The sequence below is a fragment of the Sinohyriopsis cumingii genome, chromosome 18 (genome assembly GCF_028554795.1).
Source record: "Sinohyriopsis cumingii isolate HCF-2022 chromosome 18, ASM2855479v2, whole genome shotgun sequence".
Lineage (NCBI taxonomy): Eukaryota > Metazoa > Mollusca > Bivalvia > Unionida > Unionidae > Sinohyriopsis > Sinohyriopsis cumingii.
In genome coordinates this window covers 41,829,165-41,841,364 of record NC_142978.1, presented here as the reverse complement: position 1 = coordinate 41,841,364, position 12,200 = coordinate 41,829,165, and the positions used below count along the sequence as shown (strand labels likewise).

At 33.5% G+C, this 12,200-nt stretch overlaps 1 protein-coding gene across 2 annotated transcripts in view; it reads left to right on the top strand.

Moving 5' to 3' along the window:
* Positions 1 to 12,200, top strand: part of LOC149776485 (uncharacterized) — a 150,238-nt gene that overhangs the window by 23,011 nt on the left and 115,027 nt on the right. Inside the window, exon 5 of one of the 2 annotated variants that reach the window (XM_089940918.1) lies at positions 727 to 11,463. The exons of the other annotated variant lie outside the window; for it this stretch is intronic. Within the exon in view, the coding sequence (XP_089797044.1) occupies positions 727 to 921 (195 nt within the window). The 3' untranslated portion in view covers positions 922 to 11,463. Of the gene's footprint in view, positions 1 to 726; positions 11,464 to 12,200 lie in introns of those variants that run through there. 2 annotated transcript variants of the gene reach the window in all.

The following is a 12,200-nucleotide window of genomic DNA, read 5'->3' as shown; positions in this document are numbered from 1 at the left end:
CTATATTTACTATTGGACCCAATGTATAAGCTAGCATATATGGTAAATATTGTGTACAAGCTAGTTACTTTTAGTAAATAAAAAGCGGTCATATGGATTCACAATTGAAAAGTGGCTTAAAATTGTTATTTTTTTTAATTGTCTAGTTTGCCTCAGATTTATTTCGGAATTCCAATTAGCCCCAGTATAATTATGGGTATGGGGGTCGGTTGTAGTTCCAGTCCTCACTGAGGCAGCAGGGAGATCAGATTTGCCTAATTCACAGTTGCCTTGGGTTTTAATATTCCCCACAACATACATTAAAGATTGTTTATTATATTCTTGGATACAACATTTTGTCAGTCAGAACATTTGAATTCCTTCCTAACTGCATAACTAAAAAAATAAGTGATTCATTTAACTTTAATACCATTCATTTTTTGCCATAACTTTCTTGTTTTAAGAAAATGATTTAAGTTTTGTTTATTTTTCACTACAAAAATTAAGTTAAGAAAATTTGCATAAGTGAAAATTGTGTAGTCAGCACATAGCTGTAATTGTACCAGTGTAAATTGTTTACTACATGTATGTCCAATGTCATCAACATAGACAAGAACAATGACAGTTTGAAAAAATAAACAATCAATTCAGATACAACATTTCTCAGTTATAATGTTCTGAAAATCCCAATCCCCTATGAAACATTATAAACAATCTTCACTAGATATATGTTCTCTTTCCTTGCAGGCAAGCCGTTCAGAAAGTTCGTACATAACAACCACAGAGGCAGATACACCTGAGAGATCATTCTATAAAAATTATCCAAGTGACACCGCCTCAGTTTACAGCATGTTTCATGGGGAGCAGGAATTTCCCCCACCATACACAGACACTCCCCAGCCTTACAGCGCCAGTAACACACTAAAAAAATCAATTAGGTAGAAAGTTGATCATTGACCTTTCTCATGTGCCAAGTTGATTTTTGGCATATCTCAGAGTTGATCTTAAACATGTACATGTAATACAATGATAATATTTGTCATGTTCTCTGTAGTTAAGGTGTGTGAAGGATTTTTCAGATCATGTACAATATGTTAACATCAGCCGTGAATCTTAATTTTTACAAATTTAGTGAGGAGGATGAATTTGGAAAATAATTTGCAACATATGGCAGATTTACTACTGGTGATGCTAAAATATATTAAGTTAAAGTATTTGCTCTCAGACCTCATGCCCTACTAACAAATTTGGACATGGTTGTAAGGCTGCAGTGTTTTCATGTGTAAATAGTTTAGTTTACAGCCTGTAAACAATTACAAAATCAGTTACCATGTAAACATGCACGGTTCATCTGGTGTCTGCCAATGCACATATCCATGGAGTACATCTGGTGCATTATTGTTGAATATATCGTATACAAACATGTTGCAGTTCAAAACAATACTGTGATGATCCATAGGATTTTGTATCTAAATTGTGAGATACATTTAACCAAAATGTGTCCTACTTTCTCAATAAGAGGTTAAAGAAAATGTTGACTTTTGAATTGGTTTGAATAAATGACATTATTTTTGTGATTGTATACCATAAACACATTTAGGAAGTACAGTAAACATTGCAGCCTTACAATGTTGTGTTTGCATGGTTTCTAATGATATATTCTATAAACTTTTACTGTATATCGCAAAACATTGTGGTCTACTTTCTTACATGTATCATACCGTATTTTAATCTCTACATACATAAAAACTTGGTGCTCACAAAAATTAAGGTAATTATTTGTTTTCTTCTGAATGTTTAAAAAATTATTACTGGATGTCACAAAAACAAATGTAAAAGAAGAGCAATAGTAAGTATTTTTTGTTTGTTTTTGCTCTGTATATATATAGCCACTACATGACATGATCTGTTAATGTATCTCCCAAAATTATTGTCAGCCTTCTGCATCAGATGCAGTGCAAAAAATGTCACCGTGAATTTCACAGTAACAATCCCCACTAATTCCTTCATATGACAGACACCGCATTGGACCCCATGGAAGACTTGCACATAATGGAAACAATTTGCTACAGTGAATTCCTCATTACAGCAAATGTTTTGTATAGTTAATTTTATAGAGGAACTTGTGTGTCAGTTTAAAAATCTTTTTTCGTCTTAAACAATTCAGATGATTATCATAAAGGTGTGTAATCAGAAGACATGTCACATCATTATCATAAAAGTGTGTAATCAGAAGACATGTCACATGATTATTTTAAAGGTTTGTAATCAGAAGACACATCACATGATTATCATAAAAGTGTGTAGTCAGAAGACACATCACTTTATTATAAAGATATGCGATCTTACAACACATCACATGATTATCATGAAGTTGTGTAACCAGAAGACACATCAGATGGTTATCATAAAGTTGTGTTGTCAGAAGACACATCACATGATTAGTATAAAGTTGTGTATTCAGAAGACACATCACATGATTATTATAAAGGTGTTAGTCGGAAGACACATCACATGATTATCATAACAGTATGTAATCTGACAACACATTACATGAGTATCATAAAGGTGTGTAGTCAGAAGACACATCACATGATTATCATAAAAGTGTGTAGTCAGAAGACACATCAGATGATTATTATAAAGGTGTGTGGGGCCCCGAGTGGATGAGTGGTCTAAAGCACTGTCCGTTACAGATCACTGCCATCTCACCTCTGTCTGCGTGGGTTCGAGTCTCGGATTCGGCTAATGTGGGTATGTGAGAAAGTTTGCCAGTAGCTTCTCATGGGTTGGTGGTTATTTCCGTGGTTTTCCTGGGTTATTCCTCCACCATTAATACTGGCCGCCATGTATAGCCTATCATGTGCTGAAAAATGGCATTAAACCCAACAACAACAACAGCAATAAATGTGTGTAGTCAGAAGACATATCAAATGGTTATTATAAAGGTATGTGATCTGACAACACCTTACATTATTATTATAAAGGTGTGTATCCAGAAGACACATCAGATGGTTATTATAAAGGTATGTAATCTGACAACACATTACATTATTATTATAAAGGCGAGTAGTCAGAAGACACATCACATGATTATTATAAAGGTATGTAATCTGACAACACATTACATGATTATCATAAAGGTGTGTATCCAGAAGACACATCAGATGGTTATCATAAAGGTGTGTGGTCAGAAGACATATCACATGATTATTATAAAGGTGTGTATCCAAAAGACACATCAAATGACTAGTACAAAGATGTAACCAGATGACTATGCTATTTTCTGTTATCTCTTTTAGTGAATTTTTTTTTAAGCATCGAAAAGGAAGCCCTGTTTTTTTTCTTTTTATTACTTGTGAATGGTGATACTATAGAAGGTTGACCCAAAAATGTCCAACACCTTTTGAAGGGAGGTAAATCTATAAGACATAACTATCCATTGTAAATGATGCATTGTATGATAATGGTACACATGGGAAAAAATATCTCTAATTCAGCTTGAAAAAAAAAACTGTGTTAGTAGATGGATTTTTCTTGTTTTAGCACTACATGCTTGTTTGTCTTCTGCTGATTATTGTTTTGTATAATTATTTTTCTAGTAAAGATTTTCACCATTAGAATAGAATAATACCATTTTATTTGACAAGAATGACATATTTGTCTTTGGTTTAAACATAACTACTTCTGTCATGAGTGCAGAAAATTTGTTCCTTATGTACAGGATGCCAGCTGTTCTGAATTTTTCATTTAAAAAATATTTATGAAAATTCAACATAATATAATCATTAAATTTTGAGAAAATCAAAATGTTATCTTTTGAACAGTAGTTTTTTTTTATGGGGATGCAAGTTTAAAGTAAAGTACTTAAGCACCAGTATGATAGACAGGTTCATATAACATAGCTTCTCAGTGCAAAAAACATAGATAAGGGACCAACTGATTGAAAATTTAAATGAGTGGAAAATGGTGCTAGAGATGTAGATGCAGAGAAAGACAGATAATTGATGATTAGAAATAATGTTTATGGTTTTTGTTTTGGCCAAAATGTGAAAAGAATCCAAGGTTCTGGAACTGGAGTAGTGGATACACATTTATTCCTAAGAGACCTTAATTATTACTGACTTTGTACGGGAACAAAAGAAGATGGAACATGATTGTATTGGACAGTTTACAGCATTCTCATGTATAAACATAGTAATGTGAACTTGCTTTAGAATTTTGGTGCACCTATCAGAAAAGACAGTTATTTGCTGCATCAAATGAGGAGTCATTGTAAGGAAGACAATAAACTGGTTTATCACATCACAAAACCCCACCTATATGAGTTTGTTAACATTAATGTATGTGTTATCCACTCCAGACAGGCTGTTTGGATTAAAAAATTCATTCTAGGATAAGCTTGATTATGGCTTAGCATCTCTTTAATTGTAAGTTCTAATTATTTAGTGCATTTGTTTTTATTTTTTGTTTATTTTAAAAAAAAAAAAATATTGGGATAAAGTACTTCATCGTGAGCATTGTATGATTTTTGCATCCATTTGGATCCTTGTTTTAATTGGCGCCTTATAACAAGTATTGTGTTGATTGGTTTCTAAACTCAACAACTACTACTACTACTACTATCTGTGATTGGAGGGTTGGCAATGTACAACATATCAGTTTGTTTACACATTTGATAAAGATAAGCAGTACATTTCTGGCTTGCCAAGCTTGTTGTTCATTTGCTGTTCAATTTAGCAAGGTCACATATGAAAAATTTACTCTGGCCAGCATCAGTTAGTGTTGTTTCAAGACACAGTCAACAGTCTGCTAAATTTCTTTATCAACTGGTGGCTGCCTGTGCTGAGATTTCCTTGTTTCCCAATCTGTTTAACCAATCACAATACAAGAGTACAATTTCTCCCCATTGTGACACTCATTTTCACACTGAATGAGCCAATCATATATCCTTTTCCAAATAAGTCACAAGTCAGTCAATAAAATGGACAGTTTATTGATATGTAGAAGACTGGTACATTGCGTTGTTGATGGTATTTTCCCCTGCATACTCGTGAAAAATGAGGAAATCACAATAGGTAGACAAATATAATAAAGGAGCATAGCGGCTTGTCACCCATAGCATGCAATATACGTCTGGTAGATGGACTTTTTGACAATCAGTATTTAACATTTTCAGTAATTATGTATCAGATATTTTCTTGTAACACGTGATTCATCAAGAATCTTATGGAGATGTAAAAACCATTTGGATTAAAGAGAGCTCAGATAAACACGGCTGTATAAAATTTGCATGATCAAGGCACCGATTTGATTAAATCTGTGAACACTTCCTGGATTGATGATATACTGTAGTTAGAATATTCGTTGTTAATTTTTCTTTTTGTACATAAATATATTTTGGTTATTGTACATAAATATATTTTGGTTATTGTACAACAGAAAAGGTCTGTATATATGTTTGTATATGATAATGAAATTTCATTTTCTAGATTTATACTATCACATTTGTTAATTCAGCAAATCATAGCAACGTTACCTTACAGAGAAACAAAATACAACATCATTCATATTGGTACAGCCAGTTGATCTTTAAGTTGCTGTAAACAGCCATTTATAGTGGACCATGTCAAATTACATGAAGACGACCTTTAGAACCTAAAATGACTTTTTTGAAGGCGGATAAACAGTTGAAGGAAACTGGCTCTCAGACATGTTGCCACTTTACTAATCCTTACTAAAATTCTAAGCCACTGTTCTGATCATTAAGGGTTTTCCTTATGACGGTAATCACGATTAAAGCCAAAATTCAGTCCACATAGAATGGCTTCATATAAGGTCTATCACCATTTACTGAGAGAAGAGTTGAATTAGCTCCCTTCTTTAGATGCTGTAACACAAGCAATCTTAGTATGACAGGGGTTGTGATGTTCATGTTTTGATAAGAATTTACATTCCTCGCTTTAGTTATATATAGTTTGATGTTATGAAATATTTGCAGATGTAGAAATACTAAGATATAAGTGAAATAAATATTTATCCACAAGGGATTCTTTTATTTGGAGTGGTAGGTCAGTTCCTCTTCTCCTAAGGTTTTCATTTACTGTACACAACTAGAAGAGATCAGTAAACATTTTTCCATGAAGATTTTGTAAATGTCAGCTACAGATTTAAAAAATAATAGAGATCTGGAAATGAAAAATTTCATTGATGCATGAAAAATGTGTGAACATAATGTGATGTTACATTGTGAATTTGGTTTTTATTAATTAATGTGAGTAGATCTTGGTAACAAACTAACATGTTGAGTCACAGTTCACTATGCCTAATCACAGATTTATCAGTTAGTGAGCATGTCATTTTGTCTCAATGTGTATCTTGACAGTAATTTTCTTATTGTTATAGGCATTAAGGATTTAGAGACAAGATCTCATAAATAAACTGGTCACGGTCACAAACAACCAATTTTTTACAAGCTTTGGAACCATCCTATAGGGGGCCCTGAGTGGTCTAAAGTGCTCACCATTACAGATCACTGTCATCACACCTCTGTCTGTGTGGGTTCGAGTCTCGGGCTTGGCTAATATGGGTACGTGAGAAAGCTTGTCAGTAGCTTCTTGTGGGTTGGTGGTTCTTTCAGGGGTTTTCCCGGGTTCTTCATTTTTACGTTAAGAAATAAATATTTATTAATAAAATTTATATCTTAAGGACAAGGTCCCATCATCTTGAAAACAACAATAATTTTAAAATAAAATAGAACTTGTTTACAAAGGTTGCTACAAATTCTGAAACAACAACCAGCCTACACATGGTAGAATATTACCACATTTAAAAGAATGAAGGTCATTGATTGACTGAAGATGGTTATGATTTCTTCAGAAGCATGCATCTGAGTAAATTGTATGGCTTAGGCGGCTTAAATTTCAAGCTCTTTTCATTGTATTGCTCTTGCTGCACTAGACTGCTGGGTATAAATGGGCAGATCTCACCAGAATGTAGGTGTAGTAGTGAGCACATGAAAGAGAATTGTTATAAAAAGATGCTGTGCAGCATCACATTTGCGTCATTGTAAAAGATTGATAATAGATCATGCATAAGGTATAAACATTTTATTCCATGATACATCTAAAGCTGGGGTCTCAAACTCAAACCACCCTGAGGACCGCATGAAGGCATTTTGAATAGCCCAAGGGCCGCACCAACTTTGTTATCTTTCATGACACCTTATGACACCAATCATTTTGCAGGCACATGATATGGCTTGGTGGGCTGTATGAGGCCCATGGGCCACATGTTTGAGACCCCTGTTCTAATGTCTAGTAATTTTGCAAGATGATAACATTTCAATCTGTTAGAATTGAATTAGTTCTTGGCCCTACAGTAACAACAAAAAAAACCTGTGGAAAAAGACCCAGCTAAAATATGCTTAGCCACTTTTGACGCAGACTTGGGATGAATTTGTAATTAATATTGCTGAATTAGTTGTTTATTGTGTAAATTTTAGACACCTTTAGTCTTAGCACCAATATTTTCAGTAATGCCTGACCTCAGTTCACTTAATATTTGGAATATACCATGTTCACTTGCTTCTAAGTTGGGTCTAGCTGCAAACTATACTGACCTAAATCTGCAATCACATAATGTGCTGGTAGATCTTGGTCTATGCAGTTTGTTAGGAGCAATCATTAGAACAAACAACATAGACCCTGATCTGCTGGGACATGACGCAAAGGCAGGTCAGTGACATTGTTGTTTGCAATTGGACTTGATATATAAGCAAGTATAGATGGTAAAATGTGATCACATTCTCACATTCCAACACCACTATGCCCCAACATTCAATCCATAGGTGGGACATGGGGTCAATAGTTGTATTCAGAAAACATTTTGGTGAAAGTTTTTTTCTTCTCTAAAGTTTCCTTGATACTTAACTGAGACACATCAGGTTTGAACTAGAATGTCAGCATGCACAGACCTCATTGATTTTACTTCTTCCACCCCATGGGGCTGTCCCTGATTGGGGCCATGGGATCAAGAAGCATATGACTAGTAGATTTTTTTTGGTCAAATATTTGTATAACTCCAGAGATCATTTATTTAAAGAATATGGTATCACACATTTACCCTCATTGTCTATCTGCTTATACCCCATAGCTAAATCACTGGTTGGGGTGGGGATGTGGGCCTGTGGCTCAGTATGTCAGACGCTTTAAAGTTATGAATGGTTTGATTCTCTCTTTTAATAAACATTTATCAAAGTTGTTCAAATTTGGAATATTATACGATGCCAAATATGAAAATTCCCTTTCTCCCTATGCTGCAGTTCCTTGGGTTACGTTGCTGGATGTTGCTTTAGAGTCAAGAATTAGGGCACACGTTATTTAATTTTTTTCTAATATTTTTTACAGTCTGCAACCAAATTCACTCCATATTTTGGATTTTATATGATTTGTTATTTCATATTTCCTTAAACTGCTCTTGCTGCCTGTGTGAGGCATATTAGGTCAAGACGTCGGGTACTTTTTTTTTATTTTTTATTTTTTTTTTTCAATAGCTTATCTAAATGAAGTGTGACTCAATTCAGTGCATCTTTAAACTACAACATCATCACATGCCAGTTACATTGTACCAATCCCAAGCTCATAGGCAACATTCCTGGATGTGGACATCAGGTTCATAACTTGTATTTCATTAGTTTCTTGATCCAGTTTACACTTTATTTGGAATATAAAAACATCTTCTGTTTCGCTATTCCCAGTATGGTCATGTCTTAGGATTAGTAGCCTGCAGAGAAATGGGGTTATGCCTTTCAGTATACTGTGATCTCATCTATCAGAGGTACCATATACAAAACAATTCTCTTTTTCGAAAGCAATTTTGAAGAGTTTTTGAATTGTGCAGTTACATAGTTGGCATTCTTATTAGACTACTTTACTATTGGTGCTGCATACAGTGTGGACATTTTGCATTTCTTTGTATCTACACTATCAGATATAGAATCACTTTTGTAACAGTTGCCGCCCAGAGTTAGTAACAATTGTGTTTTAATTAAAGCTGAGGAAAGGCATATTATGTGGGGGGAAATTACGATTTTTGTTCCGTATGTCACATTTGGAACATCAACTCTGGTAAAAAGTATTTTTTGTATCACATTTCTTTACATCACATTTGGAACAACAACAGTGATAGCAACAATGGTCTTTATATTACATTTGGAGCAACAACAAGGCTAGCAACAGAGGTCTTTGTATCACATTTGGAACAACGTCAAGGCTAGCAACAGTGGTCTTGATATCACATTTGGAACAACAATAAGTTTTTGCAATAGAGTTGATTAAGTCATCTTGACTTGTTCATTTACGTTACACTTATCCTGTAACCCCTCTTGTTCATTTACGTTACACTTATTCTATAACCCCTCTTGTTCATTTGCGTTACACTTATTCTATAACCCTCTTATTTGTTTACGTTACATTTATTCTATAACCCCTCTTGCGTTATGCATATTCTGTTATTTGTTTCTATTAACATGTAAATAACAATTTTTGTTGTCATGGTGAATTAAATGTATTGTTGTTACTGTAGACAGAAACTATATATTTTTTGTATTGTTTACAAAGTATATTTTAAGGGAGAGAATTCTATTGTATTGTTTTGAGGTCATCTTGTGATAGTGAAGGTAACTTATTTGTTGTATACAAGTCATTCATAAAAATAAATAGAATATTTGGACTTGATGTTATGCAATAAAAAAAATCTGAAAATTTCACATGAAATTAAATTGAGTTATAATTGGTCATATATATACATAAAAAAGATTACCTGTGCACCAGAGCAATACAGGGAAGCTATAAAGCAGATTAGTCAGGGATGTCTTTTTGTCCTCTTATACATGGATGGTTAGAAACAATATTGAGGCTTCAAAGACATTTTTGATGCACTAGTCAGAATCTCTTTAGTAACTGTTTGATTTGTCACAGCCATTAAATGAATTGTCTTTAGAGTGTCAATATATAGTATATAATTGCTTGTAAATTAGGTTATTTTTGCAAAGTGACTGGATGACAAATGTGCAATGAATGTAAGGGGAGATAACCCTATGACATCTTAGTGATCATTGAAACCTTTGAAGAAAGTGTGTGCCATCATTTATCATTCACACACACTATATATATATATATATATATATATAATATATATATATATATATATATATATATATATATATATATATATATATTGGTTTATATCATTTACCTGTTGTCTGAAACATAAATATTTTGATAGTATTTAGCTATTTAGTTGAATTAATAGTAAAAATTGTTGAAATGTACTACATTATTTATTGACTTGCCTGTGACTTGTAAGACATGGGTATCACATTTTGGAGCTTATGATGGTGACATTATTAAGTTGCCATCTTATAAGTTTTGGAAGTCTAATGTGCAACATTGGTAGGATATTACTATGTCTAAAAATTGTACAGTTATATGATAGAAATGTCTATCTTACCTGTGTACGCAGAATAAAAACATTGCAAGACACTGCATTCCGTGGAATACTTGGCACATTGTTGAAAATGGTTTTATGCATAAGAATTTAACGGGTAGTTGTTAGATGGCAGTCTGTGTGAAGCATTACAAGACAAGATTTGCTTGCAGGTCTTTTTGTTTTCTTTAAACACAAGAAGCCTTTCTGGTCTAATGTTTGTTAATAACAAGTGTCCTTGTGGAATAATTATTGTTATTACATGATTCCTGTAAAAGACAGATTTTCATTGGATGGTACAGTGTCATGTGATATGTGATCTTTCTTCACCACACAGCCATTCTTCATATCACATGGTCATGACATAATTGATTTTTAGGTGACATCATAATGTTAAGTTCTTAGTGTCATGAAATTGAAATGGCATATGTTCAGTTCTAAAGCAAATTACGGGGCCCGGAGTGGCTGAGTGGTCTAAAGCGCTCTTCAGTACGGATCACTGCCATCTCACCTCTGTCTGCGTAGGTTTGGATCTCGGATTTGACCAATGTGGGCATGTGAGAAAGCTTGCCAGTAGCTTCTCGAGGGTCGGTGGTTCTTTCCAGGGATTTCCTGGGTTCTTCCTCCACCATTAATACTGGCCGCCATGTATAGCCTATCGTGTGCTGAAAAATTACCTTAAACCCTGCAACAACAACAACTAAAGCAAATTAAATTAATGTTTTTGCTCTAACATTTATGGTAAACCTTTCATATTGACCTCAAGTTGGCAGTTTTCAAATATGAGGTATATTGGTTCATAAAAGTCTATCGCCACCTCATTGGAGATCTATAAATTGTATATTATCTTTTGCATGGTTTTGACTTTGACAGAAATCTTGAACTTAACAGTAATTGTTATTTATACTTTGATTATGAAAGAATTAAACAGCTATAGGATTGTACCATATGAAAATGAGCAGTGTTTTTCAGTGAATAAATGTTTTAAAAGTAGAAGCAGTTGTGTGTTTTTTAGTTTGATACTCTGTTGTTGAAAACATATACAGACATACACACAAGTACAAGTTATTGCTTAGTGCATACTGACAACTTTGAATCATAGTAATAGAAAGTAAAAAAGTGGATGTGATGATGTGCTTAGTACGGCTTGATACACTTGCTAAAGTCACCCTCACATTCGCAGACAAACACAGAAGTAGCACTTTAATGATAACATTAAATTGAGATAATAGGTCAAATGTTGGCAGTACGCTACTGATATGTCGAATTTTTATCAGAACAAAACGTTTATTTTCAGTTAATGTTATTGTTAATTGAAGTGAGTCTGCAAGCAAGGCTACAGTTAATGAGTTTAGCAAATATTATAATTTTTATCTATGTCCTCATCATTCTACATACTATTTTTGAAATCTGATATTTGCAAAAACATTTTTTTTTCTAAAAGGATTCCTAGACAGCTTTTAACATAGTTTCAAAGAGAGGTATGCATATTTAGCACGATTCCTAAGACGTATATATTTTGGGCATTATTCCAAAGACGGGTATGTATTTTTAATATAGTTCGAAGGACAGTTATGTATTTTTAACATAACTCCAAGAATAGGTACATGTTTTTGGGATGGTTCCAAGGACAAGTTTATAATTTTAACATGATTTCAAGGACAGGTATGTATGTATTTTAAAATGATTTCAAGGACAGGTATGTATGTATTTTAAAATGATTTCAAGGACAG